This window comes from Cydia fagiglandana, chromosome 2 (genome assembly GCF_963556715.1).
Source record: "Cydia fagiglandana chromosome 2, ilCydFagi1.1, whole genome shotgun sequence".
Classification (NCBI taxonomy): domain Eukaryota; kingdom Metazoa; phylum Arthropoda; class Insecta; order Lepidoptera; family Tortricidae; genus Cydia; species Cydia fagiglandana.
The window spans coordinates 5,152,630-5,174,649 of record NC_085933.1 but is presented as its reverse complement, the minus strand read 5'-3'; the positions used below and the strand labels follow the sequence as shown (position 1 = coordinate 5,174,649).

Below are 22,020 nucleotides of genomic sequence, written 5' to 3'. Positions count from 1 at the left end.
AGTTATTCATGCACATGGCAACATACACTGCCGCCATATTGATGTTCAGGTTGTCAATGTCATTTACATGTCAGTCGTTTAGTATTCTTTTCCGGTTTACCTGTGGAGTACGCGAGACGTATGTTGAATTTAATCTTTAATAATCATAGTGAATTAGTGGTGTTTTAAGTAATCCTAGTACTAAAAAGCCTTAAAGCATTGTTCTCTTGATGTATTTACGTGCATTTTAATCTAGTTTTTGATTACAGCGTGAACATGTTTTATGTGACGGGGAAGGGTCGTGGATCGCTCTATTTGTGGCCAGACCGATGATGTGACTTCTGATCAAATAATTGATTTTGTTGCTAGGTCTGCCACAGGCTTCCCAAGATGGGCGCGTACAGATATATTCAGGAATTGTACCGCAAAAAGCTGAGCGATGTTATGCGTTTTCTCTTGCGCATAAGGGTATGGCAATACCGGCAGTTGACGCGCATGCACCGCGCCCCCAGGCCCACCAGGCCTGACAAGGCGAGGAGGATGGGATACCGTGCCAAGCAAGGTAATGTGCCTCATTCTGTAATTTTTCATTCATAAATAACCTAAACCACGTTTCCCTAGTAATCAATTTATGTTCTATCTATAAATGTCATAAAAGTTTCATTGGCCATCACAATTCATCAAAATTTCCATCTATACCCTCAAATCTGTTGCCAACTTTGTATCCTAACCCACAACCGTTCGTGCAGGGTACGTGATCTTCAGAATCCGCGTGCGCCGTGGAGGCCGCAAGCGCCCGGTCGCTAAGGGCGCCACCTACGGCAAGCCCAAGAGCCACGGAGTTAACCAGCTCAAGCCCACGCGCAACCTGCAGTCCATTGCCGAGGTTAGTTTTTACAGGAATGCAACATTAATGGTGGTCAAGAGAACCTTATGCAGGATACGTCTGGATCACTACCATGCTGTTTTCATGCTAACTTCATAATAACTGAGGTCAGGTCTGACTAGAGTATTAGCGTCTTGCCTAACAAGTTCTAGTAGGGTTCGTTAAAGTATTGAGTACTATTAAAGTTGGGTTATGCATTTACCAAAATTAGTTAAAATTCCTTCAATGTACACAAACTTTATGATGGTATATATTTAAACACATGTCTAAATAATCATATTTCTGTATTTTTAGGAGCGTGTTGGTCGCCGTTGCGGTGGTCTCCGCGTCCTCAACTCGTACTGGGTTGCCCAGGACTCTTCCTACAAATACTTTGAGGTCATCTTGGTTGATCCTTCCCACAAGGTAAGAAATACCAGACTTATACTTTGTCAATACTATAACTTAACAATGAAAAAAGAAAGAAAGTAGTTATAGGCAGTCTGATACATGTTCTCTTTATAGTCTATTTTATTCTTTTTTTTTTGTCCTATAATAGTTAAAACATTAGCATTCTTATGATGAACAACTTTGTCATGCACCAATCTGAAAGGTTTTGCTGAATACTCACCTACCAAACTATCTGATATACTTTCACAAACTCCATCCTTTCATGCCTATCTACACAATTCACTAAACTTATCCCATATTTACAGGCCATCCGCAGAGACCCCAAGATCAACTGGATAGTGAATGCCGTCCACAAGCATCGCGAGATGCGCGGCCTCACATCTGCTGGTCGCAGCTCTCGTGGTCTTGGCAAGGGCCATCGCTACTCACAGACCAAGGGAGGCTCCCGCCGCGCCGCCTGGCTGCGCCGCAACACGCTGCAGCTCCACCGCAAGCGATAAACAACAAATGCCACTTGTCAATGACTTTCTATTTGTTTATCTTTATTTTCACATGGAAAGCCAATGGCCTAATAAACATAAAAACCTAGATCTGTTTTTGTTGAGAAAGTTTCCTAAGTTTTTTATTCATGTAAGTATGTTAATTGTTAAAATACCGGATGCATATTGAATTGATGTAAAATTTGGCCTCTCACTAGTTTTTTATTAATTTCAGATGAAGCTCTCAGCTGAAAAGGAGCCAAACTCGAAAAAAGGTAATTTTTTACATTACATATAATGGTTTGCCCCCTTAGTAGTAGGTACATTGAATGACTGCCCCAAATAAATAAATGTAGTATCCATATCCAACTAGTACCCTACAATAAACTAAATTCTACAGTAGTTTGAATGATGATATAATGCTTAATGATATGCGCAACCCTGATTACCACGCATTTAAAACTTCCTTGGATGGCTGACCTCTCATTCATATTTAAATAGTGAAGTGCAAAAGCAAACAAATCTCTACAATGCATTCTTTCCTTGTTTTACAGGATGAAGCCAGCATCGCATCAACTTTGGCTCTACACAGGTAAATATAATTTTTCTACAGTGTTAATCATCCAAACTCAAATTAGATTGCTTGTTTATTCCTCATGTTTACAAGAACTTTGAATTTGGAGAGATCAACTTCTTGTCTAGGTGAGGTTATTGTTATGTACATTTTCAATAAACCTCAATCCGGCGAGATACATACTGTATAAAGTTGCAATAAATTTCAGTAATTACATAATTTCTACATTTACTGACTTTGTCCTATTTGTTTTCAGGTAAAACATCTGGGCTGGAGAATGAAGAACCAGGGTTATTTAAAATGCTTCGTACAGGCAAATTATATTTCTCATTAATAAATTATGAAATTATTCTCGTGGTTTCATTAATTGCAACTTAACTGAAACTAATATACACTTTCGAGCAACACCGGCTTCCGACATATCGGAACTATACACCGACCGCTTAACTGAGTCCTCGCCTGCGCGGTACGGGGGTACCCCCTGTCGCCCCCGTACCGCGCAGGCGAAGACTCGTTTAAGTGGTCGGACTGTAATCTAGAAAACTTTGTAACTGATAAAAATGATCAGGAACAAAGTGATCATCACGACCAAGGCTCGGAACCGGTTTTCTCTTCATACAAAAAATACGGGCATTATTTCGGTTTTGGTTATTATTTCATTTTTATTGGAACAGTTGGTTGTTACCTAAATACATGATTCGGTTCTACGTAAAGAAAAATATTGGGCTATTTCGGGGTTTCGAAAATAACCGGTTCAGAGCCTTACTCACTGCCACTATTAACCTTTTCAACGCCGTGTCGAACGCAAAACTCACGCGGACGCCACGTTACCGAAGTGTCAAAACTGAAATTGAACTTTGCATATGCACGTAGGTCTATGTTGGTTTGTGACCGATTAATCAATCTGGCGTTGAACCTGCGGAGCGGATACATCGGTCATTGGCGTCCAAAAGGTTAAACAGTTTACGAATCTGACGCTAGACGAGCCTGTTCCGCGTGACAATAATTTTGAATTGCACCCTACAACTAGAATCAAAGATGTCAACTGACGCGCTCGGCTACAGACCAATATCAACCTTCGTGCATCCCCACAAGGTTCACAATGACGCGCCGCGCACGATAGGCGTGGCGTTCAAAATGGAAAGAAATCGCACGCTAGGTAGCGCACAAAATAATGAATACTATTTTTGTTGGGCCTTGTGGTATTCCACCAAGAAATGGACATATGGATGCGGTTTTATTTTACGAGTCTCGCGATAGATGGCGCCGTTCTTGTATAGTGATAATTCTGCATCGTACCTACTATTAAAGTTACCTTTCCTAATTCACCTTGAAAGTCCATTTCAGTGACAAAACAAAGTGTATATATGTCGTAGTCAGATCGTATAATCCGCCGTATTACATTACGGCTAGCCGTTTTCAAAAACAGGGGCGTTTTGAAATGCGGCGGTTCGACGATTAGCCGGATTGTCACTGCGATACGTTCTTCAATAAGGCGGCCCACGTTTAGCCGCATCGTACATTGTAGAGTGACCAGTTCTTTCAGTCGCCTACGTAACCGGAGTTTGACAATGTTTGCAATTTAATTTATTTCTACCATGGTCCCACCGCACTACATGTGTTTCTTTTCCAAAACATTTCCTTCACAACTTAAATAGACGGAGCCCCGCAAGCGGGGCTCCTATTTCTGGGCGGTTTGCCCTTCGGGCATCTGAAGTTACCTAACGAACCTAACCTAATTACCTACCTACGCTTTTTTCCCCAAAGTGTAACGTTTTCACGGACGTCTCACTTAATCAATAGGTAGGTAGGTTAGGTTCGTTAGGTAGCTTCAGATGCCCGAAGGGCAAACCGCTCAGAAATAGGAGCCCCGCGTTCGCGGGGCTCCGTCTAGTTAAGTTGCGAAGGAAATTTTTTTTTGAAAAGAAACAGTCCGACAAACTCCAGATTTGATGGACACCCCAGCGTTTGTCAGGCAGCGCCACGAGTGTTAAAAATGGGAACTAAAAACTGTCAAAGCGGCGGCTAATGACTCGCTGTATTACATTACGGCTAGCCGTGTTGAAGAACGTATGGCGCCGAATACATTCCGGCGGATTCTCATTCAGCCGCATTCAATACGGCTAATCGTTAAACCGCCGCATTTCAAAACGCCCCTGTTTTTGAAAACGGCTAGCCGTAATGTAATACGGCGGATTATACGATCCGACTGCGACATATATATGTCCTTATAAACAGGAATGATATAACATCTATGATGTTATGTCCACGTTTTGTCATTGGCAAATCAAAATCATAAATCTCAATGTAAACATGCTCTAACTTTATTAACATACAGGGATCTGAGTTTAACGATAATTCAATTATGCTCAAAATAAATTTACAACTAAGTCTCAATATTTTATTTGAATAATGAATGATCTTAAAAAGTAAATAACAATAAAAGTTATAGCGCAGGACACCGAATTTTACTCGCAGTGTCCCCGTCCTCGTACCGTGATTGTGGCAAATACATATATATCCCGTATGGTTTCATTAATTTGGTATGTACAAGTGCAAACACGCTTATAAGATAGCGATGAGAAATGAATGCGTGTCCAAATGGCTACATAATTATGAAATTCAAATGAATCTTACAACTAAATTAATACAAAAAGTATATATCTAGTAGGTACGTGTATATTTACATTAGTTTGCTAGATGATGCTATGCTATGAACCAGTTTGCTATAATAGTTATATTGATGCCTGCAGATAAAGAGGTATGGTTAAAATAATTTAAGACGCGTTTTAACAAAATGTTCCATTCAAATGTTGATCTAACTGTCCGTCTAATGAAAGTTTTTTGTAAATTACATAATCTCAAACGACTTCAACTACAAGTTTCTTACAAGTTCCCATAACGTTTCAATCGCATTTTTTACTCATTGATATAAAATGCAAGAAACTCATATAGTTTTCATGACTTTAAGGAATATATGTCGCACATTTTGCTATGAACTTGAGTCATCTTATTTTCCATTTACGACTGTGCATAAAAATATGGCGGCTGAAACGCTTTGCAGCCTTAAATACCCACACAAACTACCTCTATCTGAAAGTACACACGATAAAACATCAAAGCAACACGTCTCGAATCTAATTAAAACACTTTTTGGAGTGTACCTTCTGTTTTCATAAAATCCTGCCTACTACAAGTCTTTATACCGACGTGTCGAAAACTAACAAAGTCACCCAAAGTACAACGATTACTCGGCCATTCGAAAATATACCGTAATGCTTGATAGATAATAGGGAGCTTAACTTTTGATTATGACGAAACTCCAATGACAATTGTAATGGAATTGACACTATAATCCGTGGCGTTCACGACAAAAAAGTGAGATTTACGGGAAATCAAAAGGAAATTCCATCATCATCATTTGCCGTATAATTAAGTGAACACCTATTCCATTTGTCATAGAGCCCGCGATATTGGTTATTTTACTTATTTGTGCACGGCTAGATTAGACATTCCATGTCAAAAAGGAAAGACACTTTCAAAGCCCTTCGATTAACATGTACAGTCAATTACAATTAAATTTCAGGACCATTTCGTACCTCGACACAATAGTATGAGGTCCCTAGCGACTTTCATATTGATTGTCACCGTGAAAGGTACGAAATGGTACGGAAATTAAATTATTTGACTGTACCTATGCCTGCAGAGGATGTCAGATTTCTTCAGCTGACGGTACGCAGTGTACACATACTGTACAGAGACTATCTCTGTTAGTGCAATGGAATACATAAGTTCCATGCACAACAATAAAGGCCTATGCACACCGGCTGCGTGGGCGTGACGTGCACGTGCGGCGCTGTAGTGTATAGACCCTTATGAGAGACGGCACACCGCTTGCGTGACAAGTCGGCTCCAACATTTTAGCGCGTACGCACGTGCACGTTACGCACACGCAGCCAGCGTGCACAGGCCACAGGCCTTAAAAGAAATGGCTGAATTAGCAAAAAACGACTGTATCGTTTTATATAAAAAAAATATGAAAACTTGAACGTATTAAGGTCATTCTCAACTTTATAAACACGAAATCCTACACCCCAAAACCTTTGCATAGTAGTCATGATATGAGAATAAACCAAAAATAGCCAAAGCTCCCGAGAGCCGTTTTGGCTTGACTCCCAAAAACCCGATATAATAAATAATGAGACGATTAAAATCCCTCAAGACAAAGTAGAATTTTCCGAACCAATTAAGAAACATAAAGTAATACTTATCATGAAATTGAAACAACATAATTTACGATTTTAATAATTACCCCAATATTAAAATAAAAACAATTTACTTTTAAATCGGGCTGTATCCTATAGTAAATAAAGATTGTTATTGATTTATTGCAACGCATTAGGATAAGTATAATAAATAAGATTTTTTATATCTACGACCTTTTGTTTACCTGTACGCACATAAAATTTGCTTGGTGCAAATAATTTTGTTGGTATGTCAAGCCTTTTATATGGCATATATAGTGTAAACAACATTATTTGCGGTATTTGACGTCTGTCACTCACAACAGCAATACTACGTAAAATGTCTTGCACATCGAAATCACAAAGGAAAACAACTGCACTGCGAACGTTTACGTTCTACGTCTTTTTTTTTTAATTTTAGGGTTGGCCGGACACCACCGTCATGAATCGGTAGTCGTCTAAGTAAATCGATATAAATTTTTCATTTTTCTTTTAATAAAAATAAGGAAAAGGTGGATAATTAACTGGAAATATGGATATATTTATCGTCACTTAACAGACAACAAATTTGACACAGAAATAACATAAATAAACTTTAAAATAGATCCCCAGTTAGTTTCAATTTTGACAATGGGTGCGACCTACTCGGTCGGTGTATTAAATGCATTTAGCTTGCGGGAAAACCATATAATTCTAGCTTTATTTAAATCTCAAATAAAAATTCATTATACGCCACAATTCGATACCTCAGTCTACGTGCCATCCAATCGTAATCGCTTGCTGTGACAATCGATTTGCGTTAGTTACATCTCTATATACGTCAGTCATAATGTGTCAAATACCGCAAATAATGTTGTTAATACTATAGCATATATTACCCACCTGATTTTGAACTTTATTTCAAAGTGATAGGGTTCAATTTTGCATTACCTGATAAACTTATGCCTTATATAAAGGGTTACATTATGAGCGTACGTGCATCAGGTAGAAATTATGGTAGTAAACTTCATATGTCCTGATGTCCATTGGAAAAACATGAAATATATCATACAATGCGTAAAGATGTCTTCACTACTCTTCACCAAGATGAATGTATCGTTCGTAGTTACTTTATAATAATTGTAACAACATTCACGTTATTACAATATTTACTCCGATTACGATTTCAATGACCGCTAATTTCCGTATTTCACTTTTGATGACATTTTAATGTTGACTTCGAAATGGGTTTCACAGAGGCTGGATCTGCAACCTGATACTAAATCAACTTGTCTGGTTGCGTAGTAATGTTAATAATTGTACAAGATTCCTTAGTAACGCAGCGTACTACGTAGGCGAACAACACCTGAACGCGAAGCGAAGCAATGCGGCGCGGGGTGAATCAATCCTTTGATACCTATAGAAATGTCCTACGTGGGCGATCTCGTTGCGAACGCGAACGCCTTGGGCCCGCCGCGCCGCGCCGCGAGTTGTTCGCTTACGTAAGACGCAGTCGATTCTGCGTTAAATCAAACCTTTATCCGAATGATTCCTACCTGAACGTCAACGCTCCTAAGGCCGTAATCAGACCAGATATGGTTCGTTGTTACCGAGCCTTGCGAAGGCTACATGACGCCAGTGAACGAGACAAATATATGTGGCTTTATTGCTCCAGCTTGCCATTCATATAAGTAGGCCAGGGGTCGGCAAACCGCGGCTCTTTGGAGGTACGATTTAATTTTTCAAGCGACTAAAAAAATCACATCTTAGACCCTTGAAAACAACATTTGCGGCCCTTTGAGATTCCTTAAACTGGTAGTTTCTACTGCGGGGTTGCCGACCCCTGAAATAAGTCATCAAGGCTGAGCATCATCGCTTATATCGGTTTAGTATCGCAGCCTGAAAACGACCTAACGGCTTAGATAATAAGGTGTCTAGTTGTTGGGCACGGGCTGCGGCCGCCGCTCGAAGTGGAAGGTGTCGGACAGGTAGAGGCCGAAGATGGCCACGCTGTAGAACACCGTCAGCCCGAACAGCGCCACGCTCGCGCTCGCCGTGAACATGTTCGAATATTCGCACCTGTTGACAAACGCACTATTACTCTAAAATAATATAAAAACACACTCGACTTGACCAAAAGTGACGGGCAGTGGTATTTGTGAATATTTGGCGATTAACCTTTTGGACGCTAATGACAGTAATGACAGACATATCGACCGATTAATCCGTCTTTATATCGACCGATATAAAGACGGATTAATCGGTCATAGACCACAGAGCAATATAGACCTACGTGCATATTCATAAAGTTCAATTTCAGTTTTGACACTTCGGTGACGTGGCGTCCGAGTGATAGCTTTTGTGTTTGACATGGCGTCGGAAAAGTTAAAGGGTAAAATTAAAATATAAAGCATAGGCATGTGCACGCGGTACACAAGAGGAACTCGAAAGAAATCGAGCTCCGCGGGCCGGAAGGTATCGTCTTGGGTCGTCCCATTCGTTTTTCGTCAAGTTCTTAAATTAGTCCTATTCTGCTTTCGTCATCCATTCTACATTAGTCACAACCGTCGGTGGCTTTCAATGTAGAATGCGTGACCAAAGCAGAATAGGACTAATTTAAGAACTTGACGAAAAACGAATGTGACGACCCAAGACGATACCGGCCGGAAGCACTGAGATACCCACGTTACAAGTAAAACATACATTATTACGAGCTAGTTCTAATAATACGAATGATAGTTATCATTGCGCGACTGCCATCCTGTCATATAAGTTTTTTAACAGACACACATTGATAGTTTTTAATTCATATAGCATTCATTATGTCTGTATTAACATGCTGTTACTTTCAGGATGACGTCTAAGTCTAAAGGCTAATGAAATATCTCCAAAAACATGATCAAAATAATAAAACAGAAATTAAATTTCTACATGTGTGATATGAAGAAAGTGTTCGAAAGAACAAACGGTATCTAAAATATTTCACTAGCCTCATGATGGCAGTCAACAACACTGACATTTCCGACGGCAAAACTACAAGACTCCCAAAGAGAACGTCAGTGCCAGGGCTAAAACAAATAAAAACAATGTCTTAGCGTGGGGTTGCCAATTTATACTTAGCCAATATTTAGCACGTAATTTAGCTCATATTTGTTAGTACTCTAAGGCCCGGCGCCCAGTAACGGCATAGCACGGTAAAGGATCCTTCATATTGTCGAGGCGTCCTCAGTCATGCCGCCTAGGTACGCCTAAGGCTGCCAACCCGACCCACACCAACGCGAAGACTGCCAAGGCGTATTAGGCATGCCGAGGCTACAGCCGTGCCGTGTCTTGCCGACAGTGGGCGCCGGGTCTAAGAGAGACCCCACACTAGTCAGTGCTATGGAAAATGGTATCGCTGGTGTGCAGTTGCACCAATTAGCACGTTATAGGTAATGACGAAATTACGCCGCCGCTAAGACGTTCCTGTACTGAGTTGTTCAGAAACATTTGCATCCGCATAAGCTTGGCGTCGATTTTATGTGGATGCAGATGCGCATGTTGAGAATGATGCGGAAGTTCAACGGTTGCGGATGCGAATATTCGCAACATCCCTGGGTGGCACGGTATGTGATTTTTTATTTTTTATTTATTTATTGTTATTTTCTATCCTGTGGCCTGTCATCGGTCCACGGGTCTCCCCACTCACCTGAAGAACCAGACCACGGTGAGGGCCACGGAGACGAGCGTCATGAGGATGTTCTCCAGGTCCCAGGCGCGCTCGGGCGGCGTGCCCTCCGTCACCAACTCGGCCGTGCCCGTCTCTTCTGGATTCAGAGTCTGGACATACAAATATCAAGTTAGTGCATTGGAATCTTGCCACCACTTCTTTCTATGTTATCCTTAAACTATCTGGAAGTAAAAGCTCCTAAAGCTTAACGGCAGCAAGATAGGTTTACCACTTGATTTTGACGATTGATGAGAAAATAGTTGGCTAAGCTGTGGTTAAAGATTTGGCTGCATGCAGATTTCTAAAAGGTGACCTGATAAACATCACCATCAGGAGCATTCCATGAAATTGTCTACCGTTTGTCCCGTACAAACGCGAATTTTCTCAAAATTTGCAGGTATAGGAGTTTCCTTTTCCATGAAAAATGTCCAAAAATATTTGCCTGCTTTAACCTCGTAAAGCCCACAATACAAAGTTTCCCAGTTTTTATTTTGAACCTTGTTATATAGTACATTAGGGTGACTTTCGTTTGTTTTAGAAAATAAGAAACAAAAGAAATGCTACTTTATTTCCACTTCAAAAGGTTCAAATTAGATTGAAACTGAGTGTACATTGTAATGCACATTGGGTCTTGCGAGGTTAAATGCCGAAAAAAAGTCGCAACACAGGAAATAAAAAGCGTTTGTACGGGACAGCCCGTGGAATGCTCCATAAGAGACATTGTCTTTGGAAAACAATGCGGTAACGACTTGGTCAACCGCAATCCTGACAGAGAACTTAATGGGATGCATTGCTGAAACGCCTTGACGTAGATGGATATTATGTATGTCACAACGTGTGAGTGAGACAGCGCCATGCGCGTATATGGCAAAGTCCCACTGGCACAACGGAGTGGCGTGCGGATCCGCATCCAATTGAAAACCGCCTGTAGGTACACCAGCTCACTCCTATTATAGATATAGAATAGATACAGTCGACGTCAAAGATATGTTTACATTTTTCGCCTCATTACAAAGGAGTAAGGTGCAAAAGAGTAAACATATCTTGGACGTCGACTGTATTTATCTATAATAGGAATGAGCTGGTGTACAGAGTACCAGTGTAGAGCGCACCTACACTGGTTTTTTGAGCGTTGGACTAGCCTGCGCTCAGGTGCCATATAGAATAAGTTCATACTTATTCTATATGGTGCCATATAGAATAAGTTCATACTTATTCTATATGGCACCTAAGGGTCATCCCTTTTTGCAGGTAAGTAGCACGTGCGGTTTTACTTAACAATAGACAATAGGATTAGCCGCCGGGCTCTGTTACAAAGTTATGAACTATACACGTGATTCCTGAGTGTATAGTGTATACCTGTGCGGGCACGGCGCGCTTGGGGTGCACTAGGCAGTGCACGACGGCGCGGTCGTGCAGCCCGCACGCGCGCAACGTGAGCCCGTCGTCGAGGAGCACCCGCCCGTTGAAGATCAGTCGCACGCGGGACTCCGCTGACAGCTCCACGGAGAAGTGCCGCCTGGGAGGACACACATATGAAACCGTGTTACATAAGACATAACAACATAATAATATGGTATTTTCCTACTAGTCAAATCAGTTACTTTTTTAGAACTGTCAAAACGATTTGCTAGTATGGCATTCATATGAAATATTACTTCGTGACGTCGTGGTCAACTCACCTACTTTTTATATTTCTATCCGATTTAATAAATAGAACTTGTGTTTAAAAATAAATAAAAATAATTAATAATTATTATGTACCTTTTTACGGCCGGTTAGCGGTAGTCTTAACATTAGGGTCACAACGAAAAGTTACACGTGACTCAACAATAAAAAAAACCTCTTCTTTCCCCCCTTTCCCACGCCCTTATCCCACGTCATGTGGGGTCGGCACAACATGTTTTTCTCTTCCACTCTCCTCTGTCTTTCGTGTCCTCAGCACTCACTCCTTTCTTTCTCATATCCTCTTTCAACAATAAAAAAAACCTACAAGTTAAAATGCATCACTAATATAACGGCACTAATAGTACGGGTAGCTAGCAGCCCCGCGCGTCAGATCGGTCCTAAGCAATTTAATAAAATAAAATATCTAGATGGCGCAAAAAGCGCTCGAATGTGCAATTCGCGAGCTACAACTAACAGTGACGGCAATGTCGAATAAATTAAGTGCACTCGAATTGAAAATAACCGAACAAAGTGAGTTAATTAAAAAGCAAAGTGATGTGATAAAAGTTCTAAAAGCGAATTCGGAGGGTACCGCAACGGCGCACCGCAAGTCCATCACACCCCCGACCCAGGTAGCGCTGCAGCGGCCAATACGTCAAGCGCGCATGAAAGCCGCCGCGAACCTAGCAGCCGGCGCAGCGAAAAAATCAAGCGCTGAGCGCGCGGGCGGATCAAGCACACTAGATGGCGCGGAAACACCCGAGGTGAGCGCACCGGCGACGATTGCGAACACCAATGTGTCATCACCGCAAGCGAATCCACCTACAACGACTAAAACGGCCGACCCCGACAATTTGGAAACATCGAACATAGGAGTAGATGTATTGAATGACGAATCGACTATTCTCACGAATTCTTATAAAAACAACTACCATACAGTGACGTATAAAAGAGGCCGGATGCAGCTAAGTCCGAAGCGTATCGCAGTCACCGGGACCGGCCCGGTAGACAGCGACTTGCACACGGCAGAGCGTGTCAAGAAAATCCACGCATGCTTTTTTAGGAGTGATACAACTCAGGATGTCATCCAAACTTATATTGCCAAGAAAACCGGCTATACAAACTGCGCAGTGGAGAAACTCCGCCTCAAACACCAGCATTACGCGTCGTTTTCCATTACCGTCCCATGCAGTAAGTTTGAGGAATTGATGTCCCCCCATACATGGCCACACGGGATTGCTGTTAGCGAATGGTTTCGCATCAGCGCCGGGCGCGCCGGGCGCGCCCCCCACCGCCGTCGCACCCGCTCCGCTAGCGCCCAGCGACCGGCCGCCGACAATAACATCCAGCGCACCTCGGCGCGACACACAGCCACGGAAAACTACAACCCTCACGGTTTGTCACCAAAATATTAGAGGTTTAAATTGTAAAACTAAACAATTAGAACTATTATTAAGCGACGATCTGACATGCGACATATTAATTATAACTGAACATTTTTTGCGTGAACATGAAATTAAATCCGTAACATTAACTAACTTTGATTTATTATCCTACTTTTGTAGAACAAACAAAGAGCGCGGTGGAAGTTGCATTTACGCAAAACCCCATATTAAAGCCATAGATCGACCCGACTATTGCAAATTATCCTGCGAGCAGATATTTGACGTATGTGGAATACATTTACTCGACGAGAACCTATTATTAGTGGGAATATATCACTCTAATTTAACGAGTCATTCCGAATACCTGAAACTATTCGACACCCTGCTTACCAAAATAAACGATGAGAAGCTAACCGCGATTATAATGGGTGATATTAACATCGACCTCCTCAATAACAACACCACTAAAAAACATCTCCTTGACACACTCTCTGTTCACAATTTCCAGCAACACATAAAAGAAGTTACCAGGAGAGACGGCGATAGTGCAACATTGCTAGACCACGCTTACTCTAACATCCGAGACGCCCGTGTGTCCGCGTCCTGCGTTATCACCAATCTCAGTGACCATATGGCGCAGCGTCTAGTCGTCCCGCGATCAACCCCAGAGCCGCGATCCATTACTGTTAAAAAACGCGTTTTTAACCATAAAAATAGAAACTCGTTTGTAACCGCGCTAGAAAGCATAGACTGGCATAATTTAGCCACTAAACACCAAGGCGAGTGCGAGCAGTTTGCTTCTAGAATATTGAATACTATCACCAACCTAATAGATATTCACTTACCGTATAAAACTGTCACGATACAGCACAACAAAAACCCGTGGATAGACTCCGAACTCATTAACTTGAAAATACTATTGTTCGACGTAATTGCCATTACCAAAACTAATTCCGATAATAGTCACCTAAATACCGTTTCGACCAAACTACTCAACACTTACAACCGTAAATTGCAGACAAAACGCACGGAATACTTTAATTCCGCAATACATAACAGTTTGAATAAAAGCAAAGCTATGTGGCGTGCCATAAACTGTGAGATAGCTAGAGCACCTCGTGAGCGTGTTGACTTTACAGACCTCCTCGTCGACCATGACGGAAACCCATTTGCGTCAAAGCAAAAACTTGTCGATGCACTGAACGAGGAATTCATATACGCAGGCACCACGTGCGGCGCACCTGCCGCCGATCGTGCGCTATGCCTAACGTCGATATCCCGCCGCACGTCATATAGTGATTGTTCATTGCGACTATCTCCCTTCACCCCGGGTGAAATTAATATAATTATATCATCATCCATAGCAGCAAAAAATAGCACTGACGTGTACGGCTTATCCGCAAACCTACTAAAACAAGCCAGCCCTGTATTGAGCTTCGTACTCTCACAGCTATTTAATAATTGTATACGGTTAGGATCATACCCAGACAGCCTGAAGAAAGTAAAAGTCTGCCCGTTATACAAAGGTAAAGGCAACAAAAAAGACCCTAAATCGTACCGTCCTATATCTTTAGTACCAGCTCTCAGCAAATGCCTTGAAGTGGGCTTAAACAAAAGGTTGCTGTCCTTTTGGTTTACTAGGAACGTTCTATCGGACAGACAGTACGCTTATCGCCAGGGCCGATCGACCACAGACTTGGTAAGGGAAGTGACACACTGCGCGCCACGCGCCCGCGAGGCGGGACACCACGTGGCTATCATTTGCTGTGACCTCTCACGCGCCTTCGATACTGCCGACCACGGGCTTGTAGCAGACAAACTTGAGTATTACGGTATCCGTGGCCCTGCACTTAATCTTTTGCTTTCGTTTATGACCGGTAGGACCCAAGTGGTCGTCGGAGGATGTGGTAGCGTCGCATCATCGGAGCGCCAAAACCTATTGGGGGTCCCGCAGGGGTCCTGCCTCTCAAACACCCTCTTCAGCATCCTTCTCAACGACCTACCGCTGGCAATAAAAGGCGCGGATATCTACATGTACGCCGACGATGTCACGGCAGTTATAAGTACGCCTACGAAAAATGAACTAGGCGCTGCCGCAAACAGCATAGTACTGCAGCTTAACGAGTGGTTTAAAACAAACGGTTTGGCACTAAACAAAAACAAGACCTGTTTCATGATAATCAAATTAAACGGCCACCCCAGTGAAAGCCTACGCGTGTGTGCAGACGACTCCCCCATACAGCAAGTGTCCTGTACTCGCTTGCTCGGGTTCCACCTCGACAGCGCGTTTACATGGGAGCAGCACATAGATGAGGTGTGCAGCCGATTGGGTAAGGCATGTTTCGCACTGCGCCGCCTGGCACGAACAGCCGGCCGGGCCGCGGTGCGGGAATGCTACTTTGCAACGGTCCACTCGTTACTAAAAGGCCTGCTACACGGTCGCCGACAAGCCCCCAAACCGCGTGGCCTTGGTCTGTCCCGGACCGTGTAGACAGTTGTTACCAACAAAATTTCGTTTGACCTCCGGACGCCCTTGGCATGCGAGCGCGCGCCAGCGACCGCGGTCTGAGCGGTCGGTCCGGAACCGTGTAGCCGCCCGTCGCCGACCGCACTAGGCCATTTCGCTTGGAGGACGCGCCGTGTGCGCTCGTGTGGTTATAGCCATGCCATGGGTACTCAGTAGCATTTCTAAAAATTCATCAAATACTTTTCTCTTCATTCTCAGAATGTTATGTATGGCCCCGTAGCGTAGTCCAGCAAATTCATCAAGTTGAAATGACTCAACAAATGTCGTTTTTTGAGCCAGCGTTTCATTCGTATACCCTTTTCTTTTTTTACAAGCTTTTTATTAACTTGCAATATACCTAATGTAAGTATGTAAATATGTTTGTACGGGTCAAATCTTGCAAGTTAAATTAGACCTACTTTCTAGTTTCCGATGGAGCTGAACATTTGCATACATATATAAATCGGGTGACAATGCATTATTATGGTACCATATAGCTGATCTGATGATGGAGACAGGAGGTGGCCATAGGAACCCTGTGATAGAACAACGCGACCTAATTGTGTTTGGGGTTTTTAGAATTGTCTCGACGAGTATTTAATTAGTTGCCTGTGGAAAGAAAAGTACATTCAGCGATAAAAGCTTGTACCAAAAATGACATTTTTGCCAAAAACTTATTTTTTTGTCATTGCACTAGTATGAGTAGATTATGAAATTTGGCGCCCCGCCAATAAGTTTTGCTGCCCCAGAAGTCAAGGAAGAAAAACAAAATGCAATCCGCAAGGTTAGGGGCCATTTTGTGCGCTTGCAATACGTGTTGTCCGTCCGCGAGTTCTGAACACACTGTGGTCTGCCACCGTCTAGCCAGCCAACTCAGACGGACCCACATACCAAGGACAGACCAGGGTCAGACGGTTAGTAGGCTTGTCGGCGACCGTGTAGCAAGCCTTTAACATACGGTACGGAGCTGTGGGCCCGAGCTGCTGATTGGTACCGCGTTTTCTCCCTCCAGAAGCGAGCGCTCCGCGGTATGGCCGGCAAGCCCAACGACGCCCCTGCCCGCGATCTCTTTATAGATTTTAAAATCATGCCCCTACCCTGTATACTTATACAACAGGTATCTGTGTTCACATACGTCAATCGAGAGCTATTTAAATGCAGAGGTACAAATCCCAAGTACCCCCTACGTAGCAATAAATACGCAGATAGATTAGTAGCAGAGCGTCACAGACTAGCGAAGTCGGCGAAATCGGTCTATTGTCTTGGACCATCAGTATTTAACCGCCTCCCGGAATGCGTTAGAAATGCAACTTCCACCGCCGGTTTTAAATCTAAATTAAACAAGTGGCTCCTTACTAATATGTTTTATGACTATAATGAATTTTTTGACATGCCACTTAGCTTATAATATAATGATAAATTGTGAATTTTAATGTAAATAAACAATAATGAACCTTAAATATATAGTAAAATGAATGTAATATAATGATATAAATGTATACGTAATGAATTTCCAAATTGTAAATTGGTCTGATGTCTAAAAAATCCTAACTTACCATGTTTGTGTACGTAGGTGAAAAATATTTACTAAACAGACTTGTAACCATTGTTACCAATAAACTTTCATTTTCATTTTCATTCATTTTCATTTTCATTTTCATTCATTTTCATTTTCATTATAATATAACTATGCCCTTACACAACACTTAGGTACTATTGACAAGACGTATGTCAACATCATTTGTTAAATTATAATCGTAACAATAGGATTTTTACCCCGTAACGGAATCATTTGTATTTTTCCACGCATGAGATAATGTGCTACGTAGCCAGCGCTGTTGAAACATTCACTGTGATCGTAGACTAACATCCACAAGATTCCGATTAGTGAAGCGGTTACATGCCGACCAAACTGAGGCCACCACATAGGCGTTCCTATTGTCACTCAATTGCAAATTTATACTTGAACAACTAATGCTTACCTAAACACATTGTTTTTACGCAACCAAAATAGGCGGTTAAAGTGAATATAATTTAGTAAATAATATTAGTTTACACTTGTCCGCGTTTACGACCTATAATTATATACGAGTAAATACAGATTGTGAAAGTGTACGCTACTAATACAAGCGGTATGGGAGCGCCAATGTGTAGCGATTTCGTCTCGTCTTACATGCTTCGTATACTACGTAAGTGATCTGTGGCTGCGGTCGACAGGTCATCAAGTACAATACACCGTGTCACAAGTCGCAATGTCATCATCAAAGCCACGAACAACATTATTTAATTTGACCTATTCCACGGGAGATACGATTATGCCATTCTTATTGTTTTGTTTAATTCAAATTATAGTTATTTTATGATTATGCGTGACCTCAGTCCTATTGAGAGATCAATAACTCTAATGATAAACAACTCATTTATTAAATTATACATTATTTCTAAGATGAATCATATGGTTCATACCATGAGAAAGAAAAAATTAATCTTAGTTTTTTGTTTTCAATTATCATTATTCCTAAACTGAATAGTGACAACCTATTAATTGCCTATGGTTTTAAATTGTAATTTTGTTTGGCCTCAGCTACTATCTTTTTAATATTATTTCCGAAACATCGACACGTCAAAGGAATTAAGTTACAATATATAACCCGTTTTTAACCCTAAAGTGCTTGCACTATGAGCCGCTCGTGGTAAATGGTACATTAAATTTGTCTATAGTTCGTTTTTTTTAGCATTAGAAAAAAGGTAAACAATCTTGATATGTCTTTTAATTGAAAAACACGTTTTAAAAATAAGTCATGATAAATATGTAACAATTATTAATCTAATACGATCATTTATATTCTTCTGCTTTCATAAATAATAGTTACTGCTTTTTAAAAAGCATTTCTCAATTAAAAGACATGTCAAGATCGCTTACCTTCTTTGTGCTTCTTTCTAATGCTAAAAAAACGAACTATAGGTTATTTTTTATAAATGCTATAATGTAATTGAATAATCATGTTAGCGTCAAATCGGTTTAAAAACTCACCATTTAAAGTCCTTAAGTAACTCGTCTAGACTCCCCTCCACTTCTTTGAGCGTATCGTTAAGATATTTAAGTTTGATGAGTATCTTCCTCGCGGCGGCGTCGGCGTCCGTGGTATCGGCGTCGGCGGCCTCGGCGGCGGCGGCGGCCTCAGCGCCGGCGGGCTCGGCATCTTCTTTATTGTCCTTTGTGTCACCTTTAGCGGGAGCCTTGGATGAGTTTGCTTCTGGAAGGATGAGAACATATTTTAAATTGAAATAGATGTCAACACTACAGATGTATTGCATAATTATTTTCCTTCGTATTTTCACGGAAACGTACAAACGTCCCTTGTTATTTCAGTCAGTTTCGGTACAAAAAGTATTGAAGTTGACTGAAGTGGCATGACAAATACGAACGTTTCCGAGAAAATACGAGGGAAAACAATTATGGACTACATCTGTAAATCATCTACCTCGTCGCCTATTGAACCTGGTGTCAGCAGCGATGTATGGGGGGCTACAAATATATTTGACTTATGCATGCTATACCTAAGTACACAACTGACCTGGTGTGAACAAGTCTCGAGCAGTAACGTCGGCCTCCATGGCGCTCACGATGCTATCCATCTCCTGCATCTGCGCGGCGCCCGCGCGTGTCCGCTCCTCCTCTACCTCGTCGCCTGATGAATCTGGCGTCAGCAGCGGCGTGTGGGGGGCTAAAATTATGTATACATATAAATACACAAAACAATGGGACGGGTGAACGTTAATGGATAAAGTTAATCTTCTTAAATCTTGGCATAGGTAGCTGTAAACTTGTATTTGTTTGAATAAATAATAAGAACGAGCTTTAATCAGATAAATAAATCATAAATCTAGCCCTAAATTAGCCTGAGGCATTGTTCCCAGGACGCTGGCCGCGTTCCCCCTCTGCATAGCGAGGCTGAGTTTTTGCAAAGTTTTGAGTTTTGAAAAGGGGCAGCTCGTAGGCCGCCAGACACCCAGACTAGTTTGGTAGAAATTTCTTTAACTAGTTTTTTGGTGTCTGACGACCAAGAACCGAGAGTTTCAGTTGCAAGTGCCGCAAATACATAATTAAGAATAAGAAATACTAAAAATAGCATTTAATTCAGTAATATTAATATACCTAGATTTTTTAGGTATTATTATGAAATCAGGAAAAAATGTGCTCTGTCATTACGCTAATGTTACTGCCTAACGTTAAGGTTAGCAGATATCAGTATTATATAAGAAGTGTAAACATTGTCAATGCAAAGTATTATGTAATTGATAACTTAGCTACTGTTTAAAAATAAAATAATTTTGATAAGAACATATATTTATGCCAGGAGTTCTCAATAGTAGTTTATGTGACTGCTACATAATGAAAGGCATTAAAATACGAGTGTGGGTTTAAGAAACGAACGAAGTGAGTTTCTTAAAAGGATCACACGAGTGTTTTAATGCCTAATTATGTACAGTTACATACACTACTTTATCTACACACATATTATTACCTTCTATTATATATTCACTAACCTCATATTTCAACCGACATCCATCGTTGCTGTCTGACTTAACTCGCAGATTTGAGAGGTGGCGGCTCCTAAATATCTTTTTATCACTCGTTTTACACGATACTTTTGCTTAAAGTTTGTTTAAAAACAACTATCAAATCAATTTTATAACCTAAAACTAATTAAAAGATGAAACTGTAAGTCAAATGGCGGTAAATGAAAACTTTTTTTCACAAATGTCACGCATCCGTAGTTTTTTTTAATTTATAGACAAAAGAATGAAGTCCCTATTCTCATGCCACTCGAGATCAAATGTCGTACGGTTTATATTAAAAAATATACCGAATTGACGTTTCGTATCGATAATTGTTTTAATATCTATGGATACTAGAATAGACACCCACTTGAGTTTTGACAGCTGTTCCAAATTTAAAACTCATAACCTTACAAAAATCTGTAAAGTTATAACTTTAAAGTACAAATTTTACCTACTACCACAGATAAGAAAGTTCTCATAGTAAAATTGGTTGTGATAATGCTGGTCATTTCCTACGGTTTCTGAATGCATTTTAGAGCAGTAATGATATGTGCGTAGATAAAGTGTGTTACGCAAACCACCAGTGATTCGCCTGCGACCGTAATGGAATTCACAACAAGCGAAAAGTATAACCAGATTTTCTTAAGAGCCCATTAACGTGCACACTAGCGCCACTGCTAAATAATCGTGATTATTTAAATTTAACGAAAGACATTTAAAAAAGAGGGCCGCTACGTACCGTAATTTTTATTTAAGTACCCTTTGAATACATCAAACTAGGTTTTGCGGCGCTATATAAACTAGGCGCTAGTGTGCACGATGATGGGCTCTTAAATACTTTTTTCAAAATCGCAGGGTAAAGTGTTAGAAACCCCGATTTTTACTATAACTAGTCTAAACATACAGTCAATCCTCCTGTAGAAGTGCAGGCGATTGTTGTCCATCATGGCCATGTCGGCGTCCACGATGCTGTCCATCTCCTGCAGGGGGATCACCCTGGAATTGTCCCGGGGCGCCTCCTCTGTGCTCCCTACGAAACCGATCATGAAGTTTGGTTAGTTATATATATCCTAAAAAAGGAAACTTAAACCAACTTGCCTAGTAATAATTTAACCTAATCGATCTAGTAACAATGAACATAAGATTCATAAGTAAAGTTATGATTCCAAAGTTCGGGCCGCACCTACGCTACGCTACTCTCGCCAGTCGTAAGACCACCCCTTAAATTCTCAAGCCCCGGGCGGCCCCTAAGTACAGTCGGCCGCAGTTACAGCGCCCGCGCACAACAATGACGGCACAAACCAGGCGAGAGTACCTAACCGTAAAATAACAGTCGGCAACAGAAGTAACTAAGCAGATAAAGTTCAAAATGACCCAAACACCTCCTTATCGCTATGCGAATAAGAGCGCGTTATTCTAGACGCTTGACCTAAGCTGCTTATCTATTAATGCTGCTGACTGTATACATTTTAAAATCTTCACTTTACCATTTGGTTCAGATGTAGAAGCTGGTGTAGAAACCGTGGCAACTGTACTTGCGACAATTGTAGCCGGCCCTGGAAGGTGAAACTGACGTGATAATACGTTCAAGAATTTCAAGACTATGTAACAGTTCAGCTGTTATTTAGTGTTCTAGGAAGTAAAACAACTAATAC

At 41.3% G+C, this 22,020-nt stretch overlaps 2 protein-coding genes across 2 annotated transcripts in view; one reads left to right on the top strand and one right to left on the bottom strand.

The window, feature by feature from the left end:
• On the top strand, window positions 1-1,843 carry LOC134674545 (large ribosomal subunit protein eL15). Its single transcript, XM_063532654.1, has 5 exons — window positions 1-118; window positions 349-541; window positions 729-865; window positions 1,160-1,270; window positions 1,561-1,843. The coding sequence occupies exons 2-5, from the start codon at window positions 370-372 to the stop codon at window positions 1,753-1,755; spliced, it is 615 nt and encodes a 204-aa protein (XP_063388724.1). The 5' UTR covers window positions 1-118; window positions 349-369; the 3' UTR covers window positions 1,756-1,843.
• Window positions 1,844-4,683: 2,840 nt separating this feature from the next.
• The window catches only part of LOC134674537 (transmembrane and ubiquitin-like domain-containing protein 1), a 28,277-nt gene continuing 10,940 nt past the window's right edge, over window positions 4,684-22,020 (bottom strand). The window contains exons 3-9 of the mRNA XM_063532644.1: window positions 21,853-21,921; window positions 21,270-21,395; window positions 19,378-19,527; window positions 18,834-19,056; window positions 11,600-11,759; window positions 10,220-10,350; window positions 4,684-8,610 (exon numbers count right to left, since the gene is read on the bottom strand). Coding sequence (XP_063388714.1) covers window positions 8,466-8,610; window positions 10,220-10,350; window positions 11,600-11,759; window positions 18,834-19,056; window positions 19,378-19,527; window positions 21,270-21,395; window positions 21,853-21,921 — 1,004 coding nt within the window. The 3' untranslated portion in view covers window positions 4,684-8,465. The remainder of the gene's footprint in view (window positions 8,611-10,219; window positions 10,351-11,599; window positions 11,760-18,833; window positions 19,057-19,377; window positions 19,528-21,269; window positions 21,396-21,852; window positions 21,922-22,020) is intronic.

What these genes read in the sequence shown, in the direction of transcription:
- LOC134674545 (XM_063532654.1), top strand. Translation starts at nt 370, where the DNA reads ATGGGCGCGTACAGATATATTCAGGAATTGTACCGCAAAAAGCTGAGC. An exon ending in ACCTGCAGTCCATTGCCGAG is followed by an intron (nt 866 to 1,159) that starts GTTAGTTTTTAC and finishes CTGTATTTTTAG; the next exon opens with GAGCGTGTTGGTCGCCGTTG. An exon ending in TGGTTGATCCTTCCCACAAG is followed by an intron (nt 1,271 to 1,560) that starts GTAAGAAATACC and finishes CCATATTTACAG; the next exon opens with GCCATCCGCAGAGACCCCAA.